A 23219-nucleotide genomic window follows, 5' to 3' on the forward strand; every position below is an offset into this window, starting at 1 on the left:
CTACGGAGACGTCAGAGCCAGCGGAGCAATTCAAAAAGTCCTGCCGAGATCAGGCTGCTCTATATATACATATCATATATATATACATATATATAATATAGATCAGGCTTCTCTCGGCGGCCACACAGCGCGCTGAGCGCCCGGAGCTCAGAGGTCCCGCGAGCAGGACCTCAAATCTCCGTCGCATATCCTTATTAGGCTGAATCTCGATAAACCGACCACAGATTTGATGCTTAAACTACTAATTTATCGGCTGAAAACATCCTTAAATTACATTCCGTGACTCAACAACAGTATTTAGAATGTACAGACAAGAATGCATAATAAACGCTGTTCGTCTACAGGGCCAAGTGCTAGGGATCGATTGCTTCTGTCTTGCTCCCTGACTTGACCAATCCTGTTCAACAATGAGGTTGGGACCGCCCAGCTCATTTGAATATACGGACACGTAAATGTCACACATAAATAAATGAAGAAATACGTGTGGACACAGAAATAGAGATATAAATAAATGAAGAAATACAGAAATGTAGCAATATATTTATTTAATGATGTCCTGTTGAGTTATAACTTATATTTATTCATTCCTGTATTTATTTCTGTATTTATACATTTATTCTTGTATTTATTTATACATTTATTTAAGCATTTATTTATTTATTCATGCATTTATTTATTTATTCATTTATACTTAAGTCATTTTAAGTCCTCCACAGACGTGAGTCCTTTATGAACGCTGTGCACAGGACAATTACCCACAATGCACTGCAGTGTGACGTTGAGCACGCAGTTACCATGTAAGTGGACACGTCAACATTAAAGATTAAAGATGAGGCGGGAACAACTATTATATACACATATATATATATATACGGCGCCTCGGTGTCTTGGTGCGCGATTCTTGCACCTTCCGCCAAAAAAAGTTCCTCGTTTGTTTGTGTTTTTTTAATATGAACATTCTTTGGCAATAAACCTGTTTCTGATTCTGATTCTGATATATATATATGTGTATATATATATATGTGTATATATATATGTCTATATATATATGTCTATATATATATATATATATATATATACACATATATATGTGTATATATATATAGATAGACACGCTCACGCTCCGCTGCCACAAGGACAGATACAGGAGAACCTGCCGACGGCTATGAGGCTCTACAACAGATCACCTCTTGCCAGATCATACTGCAATAACTACAATAATAACTTCATATCCACACTATGTTGATCTGCACTTCACACATTTCATTTGTTTGCACTACACACATACACACACATTTCATTTACACTACACACATACACACACATTTCATTTACACTACACACATACACACACTTTGCACATTGTCTATATTTAATATTTTTATATTTAATTTAATTTGTCATTAGTATTGTGTATTGTGAATGCATATATGTTATATATATACATATATATTTTATTTTATATTTTACTTTGTATACTTCTATATCTTTCATCCCTGTTTTTTATATTTTATTTTTTATTCTTGTGTGTTTAGTTTATTGGTGCTGCTACTGTGATGACAAATTTCCCCTTGGGGATTAATAAAGTATATAACTATCTATCTATCTATCATATATATACACATATATATATATAGACATATATATATATACACTACCGTTCAAAAGTTTGGGACCACCCAGACGATTTCGTGTTTTCCATGAAAACTCACACTTTTATTTATCAAATGAGTTGCAAAATGTATAGAAAATATAGTCAAGACATTGACAAGGTTAGAAATAATGATTAGTATTTGAAGTATTAATTTTGTTCTTCAAACTTTGCTTTCGTCAAAGAATGCTCCTTTTGCAGCAATTCCAGCATTGCAGACCTTTGGCATTCTAGCTGTTAATGTGTTGAGGTAATCTGTTGAAATGTCACCCCACGCTTCCTGAAGCACCTCCACCAGTTGGATTGGCTTGATGGGCACTTCTTGAGGACCATACGGTCAAGCTGCTCCCACAACAGCTCAATGGGTTGAGATCTGGTGACTGGCCACTCCATTACAGACAGCAAGCTGCCTGCTTCTTCCCTCAAGAGTTCTTCACAATGTGGAGGTGTGCTTTGGGTCATTGTCCTGTTGGAGGAGGACATTGGCTCCAATCAAGCGCTGCCCACAGGGTATGGCATGGCGTTGCCAAATGGAGTGATAGCCTTCCTTATTTAAAATCCCTTTTACCTGGTACAAATCTCCCACTTTCCCAGCACCAAAGCAGCCCCAGACCATCACATGACCTCCACCATGCTTGACAGATGGTGTCAGGCACTCTTCCAGCATCTTTTCACCTGTTCTGCCTCACAAATGTTCTTCTGTGTGATCCAAACACCTCAAACTTGGATTCATCTGTCCAGAACACCTTTTTCCAATCTTCCTCTGTCCAATGCCTGTGTTCTTTTGCCCATACCAATCTTTTCTTTTCATTGGCCAGTCTCAGATATGGCTTTTCTTTGCCACTCTGCCTAGAAGGCCAGCATCCCGGAGTCGCCTCTTCACTGTCGACGTTGACACTGGCGTTTTGGGTACCATTTAAAGAAGCTGCCAGTTGAGGACCTGTGAGGCGTCTATTTCTCAAACTAGAGACTCTAATGTACTTGTCTTCTTGCTGAGTTGTGCACGGGCCTCCACTTCTCTTTCTGCTCTGGTTAGAGCCCGTTGGTGCTGTTCTCTGAAGGGAGTAGTACACACCGCTGGAGGACATTTTCAGTTTCTTTGCAATTTCTCGCATGGAATAGCCTTCATTTCTAAGAACAAGAATAGACTGGCGAGTTTCACAGGAAACTTCTTTTTTTCTGGCCATTTTGAGAGTCTTATCGAACCCACAAATGTGATGCTCCAGATAATCAACTAGCTCAAAGGAAGGCCAGTTTTATAGCTTCTATCATCAGCAAAACTGTTTTCAGCTGTGCTAACATAATTGCACGGGTTTTCTAATCATCCATTAGTCTTCTAAGGCGATAACACAATGTACCATTAGAACACTGGAGTGATAGTTGCTGTAAAAGGGCCTCTATACACCTGGAGATATGTCATTAGAAACCAGACGTTTCACCTAGAAGAGTCATTTACCACATTAACAATGTAGAGAGGGTATTTCTGATTAATTTAATGTTATCTTTATTGAAAAAACAATGCTTTTCTTTGAAAAATAAAGACATTTCTAAGTGATCCCAAACTTTTGAACGGTAGTGTAGATATATACACATACACATAATATATATACACACTAGGAGCTAGTAAAGGAAGGACCTGTGTTTCCTATGCTAAAGGAGCTAGTAAAGGAAGGACCTGTGTTTCCTATGCTAAAGGAGCTAGCAAAGGAAGGACCTGTGTTTCCTATGCTAAAGGAGCTAGCAAAGGAAGGTCCTGTGTTTCCTATGCTAAAGGAGCTAGCAAAGGAAGGTCCTGTGTTTCCTATGCTAAAGGAGCTAGTAAAGGAAGGACCTGTGTTTCCTATGCTAAAGGAGCTAGCAAAGGAAGGACCTGTGTTTCCTATGCTAAAGGAGCTAGTAAAGGAAGGACCTGTGTTTCCTATGCTAAAGGAGCTAGCAAAGGAAGGACCTGTGTTTCCTATGCTAAAGGAGCTAGCAAAGGAAGGACCTGTGTTTCCTATGCTAAAGGAGCTAGCAAAGGAAGGACCTGTTTCCTATGCTAAAGGAGCTAGCAAAGGAAGGACCTGTGTTTCCTATGCTAAAGGAGCTAGCAAAGGAAGGACTTGTGTTTCCTATGCTAAAGGAGCTAGCAAAGGAAGGACCTGTTTCCTATGCTAAAGGAGCTAGTAAAGGAAGGACCTGTGTTTCCTATGCTAAAGGAGCTAGCAAAGGAAGGTCCTGTGTTTCCTATGCTAAAGGAGCTAGTAAAGGAAGGACCTGTGTTTCCTATGCTAAAGGAGCTAGTAAAGGAAGGACCTGTGTTTCCTATGCTAAAGGAGCTAGCAAAGGAAGGACTTGTGTTTCCTATGCTAAAGGAGCTAGCAAAGGAAGGACCTGTTTCCTATGCTAAAGGAGCTAGTAAAGGAAGGACCTGTGTTTCCTATGCTAAAGGAGCTAGCAAAGGAAGGACTTGTGTTTCCTATGCTAAAGGAGCTAGTAAAGGAAGCACCTGTGTTTCCTATGCTAAATGAGCTAGCAAAGGAAGGACCTGTGTTTCCTATGCTAAAGGAGCTAGCAAAGGAAGGACCTGTGTTTCCTATGCTAAAGGAGCTAGTAAAGGAAGGACCTGTTTCCTATGCTAAAGGAGCTAGTAAAGGAAGGACCTGTGTTTCCTATGCTAAAGGAGCTAGTAAAGGAATGACCTGTTTCCTATGCTAAAGGAGCTAGTAAAGGAAGGACCTGTGTTTCCTATGCTAAAGGAGCTAGTAAAGGAAGGACCTGTGTTTCCTATGCTAAAGGAGCTAGCAAAGGAAGGACCTGTGTTTCCTCTGCTAAAGGAGCTAGCAAAGGAAGGACCTGTGTTTCCTATGCTAAAGGAGCTAGTAAAGGAATGACCTGTTTCTTATGCTAAAGGAGCTAGTAAAGGAAGGACCTGTGTTTCCTATGCTAAAGGAGCTAGTAAAGGAATGACCTGTTTCTTATGCTAAAGGAGCTAGTAAAGGAAGGACCTGTGTTTCCTATGCTAAAGGAGCTAGTAAAGGAAGGACCTGTGTTTCCTATGCTAAAGGAGCTAGTAAAGGAAGGACCTGTTTCCTATGCTAAAGGAGCTAGCAAAGGAAGGACCAGCGCGTCAGGCGCCTCCAGACCAGCAGGGGGCGCTGTCGGACTGCAGCGGACCCGGTCCCGGAGAGCAGCTGTCATGGCGGCGCTGTGTCTGACTTCACGGTGAAACTGAAGCAGCAGATGAGCAGGAGCTCGTTTCAGGATGAGCTAACGGAGAAGCGCGTGACCGACAGGTGAGACCCCGTCACCTGCGAGCTGCTCCTGTCCGCGCGCCCTCTGACGCGTTCTGAGCCGAACAAACGTGTCCTCGCGCCAGACTCAATGACACAGAGCTGCCAACTTTTCAAAAAACCTTCGAGTGAGATTTTTTCGGGGGTGACCAACATTTCGGCCCGCTGGACGCCTATTGAAGAGCCCTGTTTTATAAATAATGCGCACCAGGCACCAGCGGTGATTGAGAAGTGGGTATACGCAATGCTGACTGAAAAATAAGTGGGTATACGCAGGTATACCGGCGTATACCCTGGACTACACCACTGGTTGTACCCATGTTGGACCCATGTTGTCCCCATGTTGTCCCTATGTTGTCCCCATGTTGTCCCCATGTTGTCCCCATGGTGTCCCCATGTTGTCCTCATGTTGTCCCCATGTTGTCCCCATGTTGTACCCATGTTGTACCCATGTTGTCCCCATGTTGTCCCCATGTTGCCCCCATGTTGTCCCCATGTTGGCCCCATGTTGTCCCCATGTTGGACCCATGTTGTCCCCATGTTGTCCCTATGTTGTCCCCATGTTGTCCCTATGTTGCCCCCATGTTGTCCTCATGTTGTCCCCATGTTGTCCCCATGTTGTCCTCATGTTGTACCCGTGTAGTACCCATGTTGTACCCATGTTGTACCCATGTTGTCCCATGTTGTACCCATGTTGTCCCCATGTTGTCCCCATGTTGTACCCATGTTGTACCCATGTTGTCCCCATGTTGTCTCCATGTTGTCCCCATGTTGCCCCCATGTTGTCCCCATGTTGTCCTCATGTTGTCCCCATGTTGTCCTCATGTTGTCCCCATGTTGTACCCATGTTGCCCCCATGTTGCACCCATGTTGTCCCCATGTTGTCCCCATGGTGTCCCCATGTTGCCCCATGTTGTACCCATGTTGCACCCATGTTGTCCCCATGTTGTCCCCATGGTGTCCCCATGTTGCCCCATGTTGTACCCATGTTGTCCCCATGTTGTCCCCATGTTGTCCCCATGGTGTCCCCATGTTGGACCCATGTTGTCCCCATGTTGTCCCTATGTTGTCCCCATGTTGGACCCATGTTGTCCCCATGTTGTCCCTATGTTGTCCCCATGTTGCCCCCATGTTGTCCCCATGTTGTCCTCATGTTGTCCCCATGGTGTCCCCATGTTGTACCCATGTTGGACCCATGTTGTCCCCATGTTGTCCCTATGTTGTCCCCATGTTGCCCCCATGTTGTCCCCATGTTGCCCCATGTTGTCCCCATGTTGTCCCCATGTTGTCCCCATGTTGTCCCCATGTTGTCCCCATGTTGTCCCATGTTGTCCCCATGTTGGCCCCATGTTGTCCCCATGTTGTCCCCATGTTGGACCCATGTTGTCCCTATGTTGTCCCCATGTTGTCCCTATGTTGCCCCCATGTTGTCCTCATGTTGTCCCCATGTTGCCCCATGTTGTCCCCATGTTGTCCTCATGTTGTACCCGTGTAGTACCCATGTTGTACCCATGTTGTACCCATGTTGTCCCCATGTTGTCCCCATGTTGTCCCCATGTTGTCCCCATGTTGTACCCATGTTGTACCCATGTTGTCCCCATGTTGTCTCCATGTTGTCCCCATGTTGCCCCCATGTTGTCCCCATGTTGTCCTCATGTTGTCCCCATGTTGTCCCCATGTTGTCCCCATGTTGTCCTCATGTTGTCCCCATGTTGTACCCATGTTGCCCCCATGGTGCCCCCATGTTGCCCCATGTTGTACCCATGTTGCACCCATGTTGTCCCCATGTTGTCCCCATGGTGTCCCCATGTTGCCCCATGTTGTACCCATGTTGTCCCCATGTTGTCTCCATGTTGTACCCATGTTGTCTCCATGTTGTCCCCATGTTGTCCCCATGTTGTACCCATGTTGTACCCATGTTGTACCCTGCATTCTGGCCTGGCAAATGTCTTTTACGAGGCATCTTTGCTACCTTAAAGAATTAAAATGTTTTTTAATAACTCTACTCTCATTTACAAAAACATGCCTAATTCTATTGCACAAATGTCTTGTCTTTATGTTAAATTCTTTATAATACATTTTACTTGTTCAAAGTGCTGTTTGGAAAATTGTTGAGAGGGTCCTTTTCCTAGGCCTGCAAATAAAGTGATAAATGCTCTGTGGGCAGCCTTAACAAACAATGCTCTGATGTGTTGAGCATGCAGGATACCAAGAGGTTAACAAGGTGCTCTCCTGCTGCTTGTTATGACAGCTGAGTTTACATCACCACACAAAATCACACGCACAAACACAACACATTATTTCAAGATTTAAAGTTTAAGAGAGTGAGAACTTAATTGAACCACGTGTCATTAACAGGGCTCTCAAGTTTTGAAGACAGGCAAGAGTGACATCTCTATCCAGGATGCTTTATTTTCATTGGTTGCTGGATTAAATCTTCCCAGATACAACAGATAAGTTTTTTTCTGATTGGATATTGTGTAGCCCCTTTCTTTTTTTTGATTGGCTGATAAGTGGCACCTCACAGCAGAACTCCAGGGGAGCGCTTGATTCCTCCACGGTGAGGGCAGCTCATGTTGGCGGCACATTAAAACATTAAATAGCCGAGAGTTTTTTCAGCGTGAGAAATACGATGTGTGGCGGGAGTGCGTGACGTAAGACCGAAATGCGTGACTGTCCCGCTCAATGCGTGAGACTTGAGAGCCCTGCATTCACACACCGTAGTCTCTGCTCGTTGTGTCGGTTTGAAAATCTTCTTCTGTTGCTGACTCCGCGACTCTTTGGGGTAAATAGGATGTCTATGCAGCGAATAGGTTTATAGATGCGCTCCTTAGCGCCATCTATCGTCGCAGAGTTTGAAAAGAAACCAACGCGCCTCGGCCCAAAACCAGAATTTCTTTTGCCGTGAGAAATTGGTTGTGTGGCGTGAAAACATGCAAAAGCGTGTGTCACACGGCGAAACCGTGAGAGTTAGTAGCTCTGAATGACATGTTGCGTAGGTCCGGCAGGTAAGAGCACCTGCGGGAGCTCAACCTCCTGTGCTCCTACTAACTAATCAACCGGACACCTGTGTCTCAGGTGAGCAGGTGGAGGAGCTGCGTCACGTGGTTCACCTGTTGCAACCGAAGGTTGGTTGATATTGATTTGGCAGCTGCAGGTTAAACTGAACTGTGAGTCCCAAGATATCGTCACTCCACCTCAGTGTTGTTGTTGTTGTTGTTGCTGCTGTTGCTGCTCAGAGAGACTCGTGGAGACGTACCCATTCCGTGTTGGTGTTCTCCGTGATGACCCTCCACCAGGACCACTAATGTCCACTTCAAGGGTCTTGGGTTCCTCGACTCTGGGTTCACGGTCTACCTGGAGAAGGCCTCAGTGCTCCAGACATGAGGCTCCGCCCCCTGCGGTGGGCCTCAGTGCTCCAGACATGAGGCTCCGCCCACTGCGGTGTGCCTCAGTGCTCCAGACATGAGGCTCCGCCCCCTGCGGTGGGCCTCAGTGCTCCAGACATGAGGCTCCGCCCACTGCGGTGTGCCTCAGTGCTCCAGACATGAGGCTCCGCCCCCTGCGGTGTGCCTTAGTGCTCCAGACATGAGGCTCCGCCCCCTGCGGTGTGCCTCAGTGCTCCAGACGTGAGGCTCCGCCCACTGCGGTGTGCCTCAGTGCTCCAGACGTGAGGCTCCGCCCCCTGCGGTGTGCCTCAGTGCTCCAGACATGAGGCTCCGCCCCCTGCGGTGTGCCACAGGGCTCTGCACTCGGTCCACTTGGAGCTGCTGTGACTCGTGTTGTACCGAGGAGACGCCTGAAGCTCGTGAAGAGGGAAGAGGACTCGTCCTGGGACCACAGCGTCAACACGGACTGAACTTCCTGTCTTTTATTTTGAAAGGTCTCCCACGGAGATGTTTAGTCTTCACGTTGAGATTCTGGTGTTTGAGTTTGGTTGTTGTGGAGCACCAATCAGAGAGGGCCTCCCCTGTCCTCTGCAGGTATGAGTGTGATGTCATCAGTGATGCGGGGCGCTCGCCGGCTCCTCCACGCCGACCCGGCTCTGCTCAACAACTTCCTGTCTCTGCCCAGCCTCTGTCCTGCTCGAAGCTCCGCCCCCCAGCTCACCTGTCAACACAACAGGAAGTTCGCCTCCAAACAGGTGAGCTGACTTCTATTGGCCGATCTCAAACTGCCGGTGATGTCATCGAAAACATCTGTCGGATGAGATCTGAATGTCAAACGCATCAAACCAATGTCAACACGTTGGGACATGTCTTCAGGTCAAAGGTCAGAGGAAAGATCAGAAGAACCTGAAGGTCAAAGCCAAAGTGGACAAACAGGAAGTGGAGATCAGGCAGCGGATGACGGCGGCGGCCCTCGCCGCGGCCATGAACAAAGACTTCGGTAAGATCCGTTAAACTGTTGTCCTCGGGGAACAATGGCTGCCCGCCGCCTCCCGAAGCTCCGCCTCCTTAGATTTTCCATCATTTTGAATTTAATTACAAACACGTCGGTCCGATTCAGACCAAACTTGTTGTGGATCATAATTGAAGTTCCATCACCTCAAGTTCTCAAAAGCTTTGCGATATCTAATTGTTATTCGGAGATATCGACCAAGAAACCTCTGAGGGGCGTGTCTTGTTTTTGAATGCTCATCACTTCCAAACTATTGGGACTAATCACTCCGGACTGCATCCTGCATCCTGTAGCCTGCACACACTGAGTTCAAACACTAGGGGGCGCTACAGTAATTCGGCCAATTTGGGCTTTTTCGTACTTTTACTGGCTCCTCCCACAAAACGAATCGACTTCAAATCTGTTGAAGAACGAAGTGAAACCGATAAAGATGGAACGTTCTCAGAGGGCTGAAGAACACGCCGAGAGACGTATGAAGGCTCTGAGTCTTTGTATCTTAACGTGTATGAAGTCTCTGAGTCTTTGTAGCTTGATGTGTATGAAGGCTCTGAGTCTTTGTATCTTAACGTGTATGAAGTCTCTGAGTCTTTGTAGCTTGACGTGTATGAAGGCTCTGAGTCTTTGTATCTTAACGTGTATTAAGGCCCTGAGTCTTTGTATCTTAACGTGTATGAAGGCTCTGAGTCTTTGTATCTTAACGTGTATTAAGGTTCTGAGTCTTTGTATCTTAACGTGTATTAAGGCTCTGAGTCTTTGTAGCTTGACGTGTATGAAGGCTCTGAGTCTTTGTATCTTAACGTGTATGAAGGCTCTGAGTCTTTGTATCTTAACGTGTATTAAGGCTCTGAGTCTTTGTATCTTAATGTGTATGAAGGCTGAGTCTTTGTATCTTAACGTGTATGAAGGCTCTGAGTCTTTGTATCTTAATGTGTATGAAGGCTCTGAGTCTTTGTATCTTAACGTGTATGAAGGCTCTGAGTCTTTGTATCTTAACGTGTATGAAGTCTCTGAGTCTTTGTAGCTTGACGTGTATGAAGGCTCTGAGTCTTTGTATCTTAACGTGTATGAAGGCTCTGAGTCTTTGTATCTTAACGTGTATTAAGGCCCTGGGTCTTTGTATCTTAACGTGTATTAAGGCTCTGAGTCTTTGTATCTTAACGTGTATTAAGGCTCTGAGTCTTTGTATCTTAACGTGTATGAAGGCTCTGAGTCTTTGTAGCTTGACGTGTATGAAGGCTCTGAGTCTTTGTATCTTAACGTGTATGAAGGCTCTGAGTCTTTGTATCTTAATGTGTATGAAGGCTGAGTCTTTGTATCTTAACGTGTATGAAGGCTCTGAGTCTTTGTATCTTAATGTGTATGAAGGCTCTGAGTCTTTGTATCTTAACGTGTATGAAGGCTCTGAGTCTTTGTATCTTAACGTGTATGAAGTCTCTGAGTCTTTGTAGCTTGACGTGTATGAAGGCTCTGAGTCTTTGTATCTTAACGTGTATGAAGGCTCTGAGTCTTTGTATCTTAACGTGTATTAAGGCCCTGGGTCTTTGTATCTTAACGTGTATTAAGGCTCTGAGTCTTTGTATCTTAACGTGTATTAAGGCTCTGAGTCTTTGTATCTTAACGTGTATGAAGGCTCTGAGTCTTTGTAGCTTGACGTGTATGAAGGCTCTGAGTCTTTGTATCTTAACGTGTATGAAGGCTCTGAGTCTTTGTATCTTAACGTGTATGAAGGCTCTGAGTCTTTGTATCTTAACGTGTATGAAGTCTCTGAGTCTTTGCAGGGCTCCAGACTGCGACCAAATGGTCGCATTTTGCGCCTAAAATTAGACACAGTGCGAGTACATTTTTCATCAACTCGCGCATGCGCGACCAGTAAATTAGCAGATTTTGTTTGTTTGTTATTAAATATTTTTGTTGCTGACAAACTTGTTCTACACTTCAGCCCACTATAGTTAGCGGTAATGCCTGAATGACTGGTTTGCTAACCGACATTAACTCCAGAAGAAGAAGAAAGGAGACGAAAACCGAAGAAGAAGGCTGGCCTGTGTGTGAGGGGGGGTTATAGGCTAATGTGTTAAAAGAGGCGCATCGCAACAGAGACGATGCGCCCGGCGAGGGCCGCAGAGTGAGAGGTCCACGAGGGGATCCTCACCACCGAGCGGCGTCCCCGTCCCCCGAATTGAATCTCTGGGTCGACTCAGCCGACTCTCACATGTCTGCCCCTATAGACTGATGTTCACGGTAAACACATTCCATCGGGAGCGCGCGAGGGTTTTGATAAAGTTAGCGGAAGGATTTAAGTGACAACATCCGGTTTTGCAAAGTTAGCGGGAAAAACCACGTGAAACAACATCCGTTTTTCAAAATAAGATGTCGACAAATCATACACGAACATATAAAAGTAAACAATGAACTGATTTTGTATCTTTAGAGATCGTTTCTGAGATTTAGCTTAAATTATGCTAACATTAAAACATTTTTACTGTACCAAGGAAGAGTTTATAAAAATAAATCAGACTTTTGTATGTTAAGAAAAGTCCTGTATATAGATTTCCCCAAGAGTTCCAGGAAATGAATAATGCAGATGTGTTCCATACATATCTGAAATCCCCTACAATAGCAATCAAACTATTTTAATGTATCAATTAGGACATTTTTCAAAGTAAAAGTCCTAAATGTTTAAAGAAATCGGTAATTTCTTTAATGTTTGAGTTGCTTTATATATGTATTTCCTCATAGTCCTCATAGCAATAATGCTACACAATAAATAGAATGCTTCAATCGACACCGTGATCGGTGATCGGTATTATCGGATCGGCAGATACTGATTTCAGTGATCGGTGATCGGCACCAAAAACCTGATCGGTGCATCTCTAGAAACCAATAAATGTTTTGATTGGCCACATCGAAGTGCAACATGCACATGCTCAAGGTATGTTTTCTCTTAAAATATGTTTAAACTCAATACAGTAACTTCTGAAGAGTTCTCTGTTGTGAATGTTTTGCAGTTCATGAAGGCAAACAGGCATAAGATTGTATATTGTCAAATTATTTATCAGTAATACAGTAAAAATGATGGGAAAACTTTGCAAGTCGATTTATAGTGTGCGCTCCTAAATTTTCTGCTTGCGCCCCTAAAATTTTAAGTTAGGGGCCACTGTGCTCCTAGTTAAAAAAGTTAGTCTGGAGCCCTGCTTTGTAGCTTGACGTGTATGAAGGCTCTGAGTCTTTGTATCTTAACGTGTATGAAGGCTCTGAGTCTTTGTATCTTAACGTGTATGTAGGCTCTGAGTCTTTGTATCTTAACGTGTATGAAGGCTCTGAGTCTTTGTATCTTAACGTGTATGAAGGCTCTGAGTCTTTGTATCTTAACGTGTATGAAGTCTCTGAGTCTTTGTAGCTTGACGTGTATGAAGGCTCTGAGTCTTTGTATCTTAACGTGTATGAAGGCTCTGAGTCTTTGTAGCTTGACGTGTATGAAGGCGCTGAGTCTTTGTAGCTTGATGTGTATTAAGGCTCTGAGTCTTTGTATCTTGACGTGTATGAAGGCTCTGAGTCTTTGTATCTTGATGTGTATTAAGGCTCTGAGTCTTTGTATCTTAACGTGTATTAAGGCTCTGAGTCTTTGTATCTTAACGTGTATTAAGGCTCTGAGTCTTTGTATCTTAACGTGTATTAAGGCTCTGAGTCTTTGTATCTTAACGTGTATTAAGGCTCTGAGTCTTTGTAGCTTGACGTGTATGAAGGCTCTGAGTCTTTGTATCTTAACGTGTATGAAGGCTCTGAGTCTTTGTAGCTTGACGTGTATGAAGGCTCTGAGTCTTTGTATCTTAACGTGTATTAAGGCTCTGAGTCTTTGTATCTTAATGTGTATGAAGGCTGAGTCTTTGTATCTTAACGTGTATGAAGGTTCTGAGTCTTTGTATCTTAACGTGTATGAAGGCTCTGAGTCTTTGTATCTTAATGTGTATGAAGGCTGAGTCTTTGTATCTTAACGTGTATGAAGGTTCTGAGTCTTTGTATCTTAATGTGTATGAAGGCTGAGTCTGAGTCTTTGTATCTTAACGTGTATGAAGGCTCTGAGTCTTTGTATCTTGTATCTTCTTTTTTTTGTGTGTGGATATTGTATAGTTTATTCTCATTCTTATTCTTTTTTTAGTCTGCTACTGCTGTCGGGTGTTTTGCACATAAGAATTTCACGAACCGATTATACTTGTATAAAAGGGGATGTGACAATAAAAACTTGAAACTTGAAACTTGAAACTTGAAACGTGTATGAAGGCTCTGAGTCTTTGTAGCATGGCGTGTATGAATGTGTTTCCTGTCTCCAGACCACATCCTGGAGGCTCTGCTGAACACCTCCCTGGATGTGGACTCTCTGGAGCCGGACTCTGTTCTGGAGGAGAAGTGGGTCAAGGAGGTGGTGACCCGGTCGGGGATGAAGTTCAGGTGGGCCAAGCTGAGCGAGAGCCGAGTGAAACCCAACAGGGACGTCCACAGGAAGTAAGAAGACACGTCACGTGACCTAATGTCCATCCAATCAGGAGAGGACAGCAGAACATTTTGAGATCAAGAATAACAGACCTCTGACCTCTGACCCTTCAGACCTCTAGGAGACCCGTCTCTCCTGGCCCCACGCCCCCCAGTGGTCACCATCATGGGCCACGTGGACCACGGTAAGACCACCCTGCTGGACGGTCTGAGGAGGAGCCAGGTGGCCTCCACAGAGGCCGGAGGGATCACGCAGCACATCGGGGCCTTTCTGGGTAAGAGGGGGTCGAGTCCACGAGGTGTCTAGTCCACGAGGGGTCTAGTCTACGAGGGGTCTAGTCCACGAGGGGGTCTAGTCCACGAGGGGGTCGAGTCCACGAAGGGGTCGAGTCCACGAGGGGTCTAGTCCACGAGGGGTCGAGTCCACGAGGTGTCTAGTCCACGAGGGGGTCTAGTCCACGAGGGGGTCTAGTCCACGAGGGGGTCGAGTCCACGAGGGGTCGAGTCCACGAGGTGGTCTAGTCCACGAGGGGGTCTAGTCCACGAGGGGGTCGAGTCCACGAGGTGTCTAGTCCACGAGGGGTCTAGTCCACGAGGGGTCTAGTCCACGAGGGGGTCGAGTCCACGAGGGGGTCTAGTCCACGAGGGGGTCTAGTCCACGAGGGGTCTAGTCCACGAGGGGTCTAGTCCACGAGGGGTCTAGTCCACGAGGGGTCGAGTCCACGAGGGGTCTAGTCCACGAGGGGTCGAGTCCACGAGGGGGTCTAGTCCACGAGGGGGTCTAGTCCACGAGGGGGTCTAGTCCAGGTGAAGGGTCTAGTCCACGAGGGGTCTAGTCCACGAGGGGTCTAGTCCACGAGGGGGTCTAGTCCACGAGGGGTCTAGTCCACGAGGGGGTCTAGTCCAGGTGAAGGGTCTAGTCCACGAGGGGTCGAGTCCACGAGGGGGTCTAGTCCACAGGGGGTCGAGTCCACAGGGGGTCTAGTCCACGAGGGGTCGAGTCCACGAGGGGTCTAGTCCACGAGGGGGTCTAGTCCACGAGGGGTCTAGTCCACGAGGGGTCTAGTCCACGAGGGGGTCTAGTCCAGGTGAAGGGTCTAGTCCACGAGGGGTCTAGTCCACGAGGGGGTCTAGTCCACGAGGGGTCGAGTCCACGAGGGGGTCTAGTCCACGAGGGGTCTAGTCCACGAGGGGTCGAGTCCACGAGGGGTCTAGTCCACGAGGGGGTCTAGTCCACGAGGGGTCTAGTCCACGAGGGGTCGAGTCCACGAGGGGTCGAGTCCACGAGGGGGTCTAGTCCACGAGGGGTCTAGTCCACAGGGGGTCTAGTCCACGAGGGGTCTAGTCCACGAGGGGTCTAGTCCACGAGGGGGTCTAGTCCACGAGGGGTCGAGTCCACGAGGGGTCTAGTCCACGAGGGGTCGAGTCCACGAGGGGGTCTAGTCCACGAGGGGTCTAGTCCACAGGGGGTCTAGTCCACGAGGGGTCTAGTCCACGAGGGGGTCTAGTCCAGGTGAAGGGTCTAGTCCACCTGTAGGTTTTATAATAAGTTCTTGTCTGATGTTGTTGGTCTCGTGGTTCTGAAGGTCTCCCTGTGGTTCTGTCTCAGTCCAGCTGCCCTCAGGGGAGCGGATCACCTTCCTGGACACCCCGGGCCACGCTGCCTTCTCCTCCATGAGGGCCCGCGGAGTCAGCGCCACGGACATCGTGGTTCTGGTGGTGGCGGCGGACGACGGCGTGATGCCCCAGACGGTGGAGTCCATCCAGCACGCCAAGAGGGCCAACGGTAAGAACGCCACCCGCAGAAGCAGCGGCCCGCCCCCCAGGCCCCCGCCCCCTGGCCCCAGGCCCCTGGCCCCAGGCCCCCGCCCGCCCCAGGCCCCGCCCCTGGTCCCAGGCCCCTGGCCCCAGGCCCCTGCCCCCCAGGCCCGCCCCTGGCCTCCCGCCCCTGGTCCCGGCCCCGCCCCGGCCCCCGCCCCTGGTCCCCGGCCCCCGCCCCCTGGTCCCAGGCCCCCGCCCACGTCCTCTGCTCTGCGTTTCAGTCCCCATCATCGTGGCGGTCAACAAGTGCGACAAACCTCAAGCCGACGCCCACCGGGTCACACGGGAGCTGCTGGAGCACGACGTCGTCTGTGAGGAGTTCGGAGGAGACGTGCAGGCCATCCACATCTCCGCCCTCAAGGTGACCACCAGGGGGCGCCTCGTCTGGTTGTATAGAAGTCTCTGCTTCATGTGTTAGAGCTGCATTCTCTCTCCTGGCCACCAGGGGGCTCCTCTGGTTGTATAGAAGTCTGTTTTAGACGATGGCGTCGTTGTGTTCCAGGGTGACAACCTGCTGGCTCTGGCCGAGGCCACGGTGGCGCTCGCCGAGGTTCTGGAGCTGAAGGCAGAACCGAGCGGCGCCGTGGAGGGACTCATCATCGAGAGCCGCACGGACAAAGGCCAAGGGTGAGGACCTCTCCATGACCTCGAGGTACCATGTCCCTCTGGTTCTCCATGACCTCTGGAACTGGTCCTGTGGTTCTGCCCTCAGGCCCGTGACCTCGGTGATCGTGCAGCGCGGCACGTTGCGGCGCGGCTGCGTTCTGGTGGCGGGGACGAGTTGGGCCAAGGTCCGCTTCCTGTTCGACGAGAACGGGCGCGCCGTGCCGGAGGCCGGGCCGAGCGCCGCGGTGCAGGTGGTGGGCTGGAGGGAGCTGCCGTCAGCCGGAGAGGTGCTCCTGGAGGTGGAGTCAGAGGTGACCCGCTGACTGCCTGTCTGACTGACTGACTGACTGTCTGTGTGACTGACTGTCTGTCTGTCTGACTGTCTGACTGACTGACTGTCTGTCTGACTGTCTGTCTGACTGACTGACTGTCTGACTGACTGACTGACTGACTGACTGACTGTCTGACTGACTGTCTGACTGACTGACTGACTGTCTGTCTGTCTGACTGTCTGTCTGTCTGACTGTCTGTCTGACTGACTGACTGACTGTCTGTCTGACTGACTGACTGACTGTCTGACTGACTGACTGACTGTCTGACTGACTGTCTGTCTGACTGACTGACTGTCTGACTGACTGTCTGACTGACTGTCTGACTGACTGTCTGTCTGACTGACTGACTGTCTGCCTGCCTGTCTGACTGACTGACTGACTGTCTGTCTGACTGACTGTCTGTCTGTCTGACTGTCTGTCTGACTGACTGACTGACTGTCTGTCTGACTGACTGACTGTCTGTCTGTCTGTCTGACTGTCTGTCTGACTGACTGACTGTCTGACTGACTGACTGACTGACTGACTGTCTGACTGACTGTCTGACTGACTGACTGACTGACTGTCTGTCTGACTGTCTGTCTGTCTGACTGTCTGTCTGACTGACTGACTGACTGTCTGTCTGACTGACTGACTGACTGTCTGACTGACTGACTGACTGACTGTCTGACTGACTGTCTGACTGACTGACTGACTGTCTGACTGACTGACTGACTGACTGTCTGTTGTCTGTTTGTTTGTTGTTGTTGATGCCGTACCGTTTGTTGTGTTGATGCCGTACCGCCTGTTTGTTTGTTGTTGTTGTTGTGTTGATGCCGTACCGCCTGTTTGTTTGTTGTTGTTGTGTTGATGCCGTACCGCCTGTTTGTTTGTTTGTTGTTGTGTTGATGCCGTACCGCCTGTTTGTTTGTTGTTGTTGTGTTGATGCCGTACCATTTGTTTGTTGTTGTTGTTGTGTTGATGCCTGTGTGGAGCAGAAGCGGGCGAGGGAGGTGGTGGAGTGGAGGAGTTACCTGGAGGAGCAGGAGAAGCTGCAGGAGGAGCAGAGCGCCATCGAGCTGAAGCAGGCGCTGCACCTGGACGAGTACCGGGCGGAGAGGGCGGGGCTTACGCACCTGAGCTGGAGGCAGAGGAAGGCGGCGCTGTACCGAGCCAATAAGAACAGGTTCTCCTCCAGGCCGAGCGAGAGGACGCATAGAGACGGGCCGCACCTGCCGCTCGTCATCAAAGGTACGGCGAGACATCACAGGGCTCTGTGATGTAACACCTGTGATGTAACACCTGTCCTGTAACACCTGTCCTGTAACACCTGTGATGTAACACCTGTCCTGTAACACCTGTGATGTAACACCTGTGATGTAACACCTGTCCTGTAACACCTGTGATGTAACACCTGTCCTGTAACACCTGTGATGTAACACCTGTGATGTAACACCTGTCCTGTAACACCTGTCCTGTAACACCTGCCTGTAACACCTGTCCTGTAACACCTGTCCTGTAACACCTGTGATGTAACACCTGTCCTGTAACACCTGCCTGTAACACCTGTGATGTAACACCTGTCCTGTAACACCTGTGATGTAACACCTGTCCTGTAACACCTGTGATGTAACACCTGTGATGTAACACCTGCCTGTAACACCTGTCCTGTAACACCTGTCCTGTAACACCTGTCCTGTAACACCTGTCCTGTAACACCTGTGATGTAACACCTGTCCTGTAACACCTGTGATGTAACACCTGTCCTGTAACACCTGTGATGTAACACCTGCCTGTAACACCTGTCCTGTAACACCTGTCCTGTAACACCTGTGATGTAACACCTGTCCTGTAACACCTGTGATGTAACACCTGTCCTGTAACACCTGTCCTGTAACACCTGCCTGTAACACCTGTCCTGTAACACCTGTGATGTAACACCTGTCCTGTAACACCTGTCCTGTAACACCTGTGATGTAACACCTGTCCTGTAACACCTGTCCTGTAACACCTGTGATGTAACACCTGTCCTGTAACACCTGTGATGTAACACCTGCCTGTAACACCTGTCCTGTAACACCTGTGATGTAACACCTGTCCTGTAACACCTGTCCTGTAACACCTGCCTGTAACACCTGTCCTGTAACACCTGTCCTGTAACACCTGTGATGTAACACCTGCCTGTAACACCTGTGATGTAACACCTGCCTGTAACACCTGTCCTGTAACACCTGTCCTGTAACACCTGTCCTGTAACACCTGTCCTGTAACACCTGTGATGTAACACCTGTCCTGTAACACCTGTGATGTAACACCTGTGATGTAACACCTGCCTGTAACACCTGTCCTGTAACACCTGTCCTGTAACACCTGTGATGTAACACCTGTCCTGTAACACCTGTGATGTAACACCTGTCCTGTAACACCTGTCCTGTAACACCTGTGATGTAACACCTGCCTGTAACACCTGTCCTGTAACACCTGTGATGTAACACCTGTCCTGTAACACCTGTCCTGTAACACCTGTGATGTAACACCTGTCCTGTAACACCTGTGATGTAACACCTGTCCTGTAACACCTGTGATGTAACACCTGTCCTGTAACACCTGTGATGTAACACCTGTCCTGTAACACCTGTCCTGTAACACCTGCCTGTAACACCTGTCCTGTAACACCTGTGATGTAACACCTGTCCTGTAACACCTGTGATGTAACACCTGCCTGTAACACCTGTCCTGTAACACCTGTGATGTAACACCTGTCCTGTAACACCTGTCCTGTAACACCTGCCTGTAACACCTGTCCTGTAACACCTGTGATGTAACACCTGTCCTGTAACACCTGTGATGTAACACCTGTCCTGTAACACCTGTCCTGTAACACCTGCCTGTAACACCTGTCCTGTAACACCTGCCTGTAACACCTGTGATGTAACACCTGTCCTGTAACACCTGTCCTGTAACACCTGTGATGTAACACCTGTCCTGTAACACCTGTGATGTAACACCTGCCTGTAACACCTGTGATGTAACACCTGTCCTGTAACACCTGTGATGTAACACCTGTCCTGTAACACCTGTGATGTAACACCTGCCTGTAACACCTGTCCTGTAACACCTGTCCTGTAACACCTGTCCTGTAACACCTGTGATGTAACACCTGTCCTGTAACACCTGTCCTGTAACACCTGCCTGTAACACCTGTCCTGTAACACCTGCCTGTAACACCTGTGATGTAACACCTGTCCTGTAACACCTGTCCTGTAACACCTGTGATGTAACACCTGTCCTGTAACACCTGTGATGTAACACCTGCCTGTAACACCTGTGATGTAACACCTGTCCTGTAACACCTGTGATGTAACACCTGTCCTGTAACACCTGTGATGTAACACCTGTGATGTAACACCTGTCCTGTAACACCTGTAACACCTGTCCTGTAACACCTGTCCTGTAACACCTGTCCTGTAACACCTGTGATGTAACACCTGTGATGTAACACCTGTCCTGTAACACCTGTGATGTAACACCTGTCCTGTAACACCTGTCCTGTAACACCTGTAGGGGATGTGGACGGCTCTGTGGAGACGCTGCTGGCCGTCCTCGATGGCTACGACGCCCAGCAGCAGTGCGAGCTGGAGGTTCTACACTTCGGCATCGGGGACGTGTCGGAGAACGACGTGGACATGGCCGCCATGTTCACAGGTGAGCGGAGGCCACGAGCCTGATGGGAAGCCCTCTGACCCCCCGACCCCTCTGACCCCTCTGACCCCGCCTCCCTCCACAGGCTCCATCTACGGCTTCAACGTGGCCGCCAGCCGCGCGGTGCAGCAGCTGGCGGCGCGGCGCGGCGTGGCGCTGCGGCTGCACAGCGTCATCTACCGGCTGATCCACGAGCTGCAGGACGAGCTGAGCAGCCGGCTGCCGCCCCGCAGGGGGGAGCGCGTCGTGGGTGAGTCCACAGGAAGTGGTGTGAGTCCACAGGAAGTGGTGTGGGTCCGACAGGAAGTGGTGTGAGTCCCACAGGAAGTGGTGTGGGTCCCACAGGAAGTGGTGTGAGTCCACAGGAAGTGGTGTGAGTCCCACAGGAAGTGGTGTGAGTCCACAGGAAGTGGTGTGGGTCCCACAGGAAGTGGTGTGAGTCCACAGGAAGTGGTGTGAGTCCCACAGGAAGTGGTGTGGGTCCCACAGGAAGTGGTGTGAGTCCACAGGAAGTGGTGTGGGTCCACAGGAAGTGGTGTGAGTCCACAGGAAGTGGTGTGGGTCCGACAGGAAGTGGTGTGAGTCCCACAGGAAGTGGTGTGGGTCCCACAGGAAGTGGTGTGAGTCCACAGGAAGTGGTGTGAGTCCACAGGAAGTGGTGTGGGTCCCACAGGAAGTGGTGTGAGTCCACAGGAAGTGGTGTGAGTCCACAGGAAGTGGTGTGGGTCCCACAGGAAGTGGTGTGGGTCCACAGGAAGTGGTGTGGGTCCCACAGGAAGTGGTGTGGGTCCCACAGGAAGTGGTGTGAGTCCCACAGGAAGTGGTGCGAGTCCTTGGTGTCCAACAGGAAGTGGTGTCTAACAGGAAGTGTCCCCAGGGGAAGCGGCGGTCCTCTCCATGTTCCACGTCTCCGTGGGGAAGAAGAAGGTTCCGGTGGCCGGCTGCCGGGTCCAGAAGGGTCAGCTGGACCGGAGGCTCCGGTTCAGGCTGACCCGCGGCCCAGAGACCGTCTGGGAGGGTGAGCTGGACCAGGACCAGGACCAGGACCTGGACCTGGACCAGGACCAGGACCTGGACCTGGACCTGGTGTTCGTGTTCCTCTTCTTCTTCTCGTGTTCCTCTTCATCTTCTCCTCGTGTTCCTCTTCTTCTTCTCGTGTTCATCTTCTAATTCTCGTGTTCCTCTTCTTCTCCTCGTGTTCCTCTTCTTCTTCTCGTATTCCTCATCTTCTCCTTGTGTTCTTCTTCTTCTCCTCGTGTTCCTCTTCTTCTTCTCCTCGTGTTCTTCATCTTCTCCTCGTGTTCTTCATCTTCTCCTCGTGTTCATCTTCTAATTCTCGTGTTCCTCTTCTTCTCCTCGTGTTCCTCTTCTTCTTCTTCTCGTATTCCTCATCTTCTCCTTGTGTTCTTCTTCTTCTCCTCGTGTTCCTCTTCTTCTTCTTCTCGTGTTCCTCATCTTCTCCTCGTGTTCCTCTTCTCCTCGTGTTCCTCTTCTTCTTCTCGTGTTCCTCTTCTTCTTCTCGTGTTCCTCTTCTTCTCCTCGTGTTCCTCTTCTTCTCGTGTTCTTCTTCTCCTCGTGTTCCTCTTCTTCTCGTGTTCCTCTTCTTCTTCTCCTCGTGTTCCTCTTCTTCTCGTGTTCTTCATCTTCTCCTCATCTTCTCCTCGTGTTCTTCATCTTCTCCTCATGTTCATCTTCTTCTTCTCCTCGTGTTCTTCTTCTTGTGTTCCTCTTTTTCTCCTCGTGTTCCTCTTCTTCTCGTGTTCTTCTTCTTCTCCTCGTGTTCCTCTTCTTCTTCTCGTGTTCCTCTTCTTCTCCTCGTCTTCTTCTTCTTCTCGTATTCTTCTTCTTCTCCTCGTGTTCCTCTTCTTCTTCTCATGTTCCTCATCTTCTCCTCGTGTTCCTCTTCTTCTCGTGTTCCTCTTCTTCTCGTGTTCTTCTTCATCTTCTCCTCATGTTCATCTTCTTCTTCTCCTCGTGTTCTTCATCTTCTCCTCGTGTTCCTCTTCTTCTTCTCGTGTTCCTCTTCTTCTTCTTCTCGTGTTCCTCTTCTTCTCGTGTTCTTCTTCTTCTCCTCGTGTTCATCTTCTTCTCCTCGTGTTCCTCTTCTTCTCGTGTTCCTCTTCTTCTCGTGTTCTTCTTCTTCTTGTGTTCCTCTTCTTCTCGTGTTCCTCTTCTTCTCGTGTTCATCTTCTTCTCCTCGTGTTCATCTTCTTCTCGTGTTCCTCTTCTTCTCGTGTTCCTCTTCTTCTCGTGTTCTTCTTCTTCTTGTGTTCCTCTTCTTCTTGTGTTCCTCATCTTCTCCTCGTATTCTTCTTATTCTTGTGTTCTTCTTCTTCTCGTGTTCTTCTTCTCGTGTTCATCTTCTTCTCCTCGTGTTCTTCTTCTTCTCGTGTTCCTCTTCTTCTCGTGTTCTTCTTCTTCTTCTCGTGTTCCTCATCTTCTTCTCGTGTTCTTCTTCTTCTCCTCGTGTTCCTCTTCTTCTCGTGTTCTTCTTCTTCTCCTCGTGTTCCTCTTCTTCTTGTGTTCTTCTTCTTCTTGTGTTCTTCTTCTCCTCGTGTTCTTCTTCTCCTCGTGTTCCTCATCTTCTTCTCGTGTTCCTCTTGTTCTCGTGTTCCTCATCTTCTTGTGTCCTTCCTCTTCTCGTGTTCCTCATCTTCCTCGTGTCCTTATCTTCCTCTTCGTGTTCCTCATCTCCTCCTCTTCCTCAGGGTCTCTGTCCACGCTGAAGCACCACAGAGACGAGGTGCAGGTGGTGAGGTCGGGCATGGAGTGCGGCGTCTCGGCCGAGGGCGGCGTGGACTTCCGGGTCGGTGATGTCATCGTGTGCTTCGAGGAGCTGGAGGCGGCGCAGGTCACTTCCTGGGACCCCGGCTTCTGAACATTACCCAGCATCCTCTGCTTCCGGTGTAAACGTGATATTTAAGTGTAATCGTCTTTGTTGGACATAAATCATCTGCAACACGACTCGTC

At 48.8% G+C, this 23219-nt stretch overlaps 1 protein-coding gene across 2 annotated transcripts; it reads left to right on the forward strand.

Annotated features, from left to right (window-relative positions):
* The first annotated feature begins 4816 nt into the window (after positions 1-4816).
* On the forward strand, positions 4817-23213 carry mtif2 (mitochondrial translational initiation factor 2). 2 transcript variants are annotated; one of them, XM_056410909.1, is made up of 14 exons: positions 4817-4926; positions 8907-9067; positions 9189-9312; positions 13653-13824; positions 13927-14087; positions 15422-15598; positions 15855-15994; positions 16136-16260; positions 16346-16550; positions 17546-17798; positions 20112-20252; positions 20335-20499; positions 21127-21267; positions 22958-23213. In XM_056410909.1, exons 2-14 carry the CDS (start codon positions 8909-8911, stop codon positions 23125-23127), a joined length of 2133 nt encoding a protein of 710 aa, XP_056266884.1. In that variant the 5' UTR covers positions 4817-4926; positions 8907-8908; the 3' UTR covers positions 23128-23213. The 2 variants fall into 2 exon arrangements, with proteins under 2 accessions (XP_056266884.1, XP_056266885.1); XM_056410910.1 differs by lacking the exon at positions 4817-4926 and adding an exon at positions 4945-5154.
* The last annotated feature ends 6 nt before the right edge of the window (positions 23214-23219 follow it).

The sequence above is a fragment of the Pseudoliparis swirei genome, unplaced genomic scaffold, assembly GCF_029220125.1.
Source record: "Pseudoliparis swirei isolate HS2019 ecotype Mariana Trench unplaced genomic scaffold, NWPU_hadal_v1 hadal_29, whole genome shotgun sequence".
In the NCBI taxonomy this organism is placed as follows: Eukaryota; Metazoa; Chordata; class Actinopteri; order Perciformes; family Liparidae; genus Pseudoliparis; species Pseudoliparis swirei.

Excerpts from the sequence above, each read along its gene's own strand:
- mtif2 (XM_056410909.1), top strand. The coding sequence starts at position 8,909 with ATGAGTGTGATGTCATCAGTGATGCGGGGCGCTCGCCGGCTCCTCCAC. Across the intron at positions 9,313-13,652 it reads GGCCATGAACAAAGACTTCG|ACCACATCCTGGAGGCTCTG; the intron begins GTAAGATCCGTT and ends TCCTGTCTCCAG. Across the intron at positions 20,500-21,126 it reads CAGGGGGGAGCGCGTCGTGG|GGGAAGCGGCGGTCCTCTCC; the intron begins GTGAGTCCACAG and ends AAGTGTCCCCAG.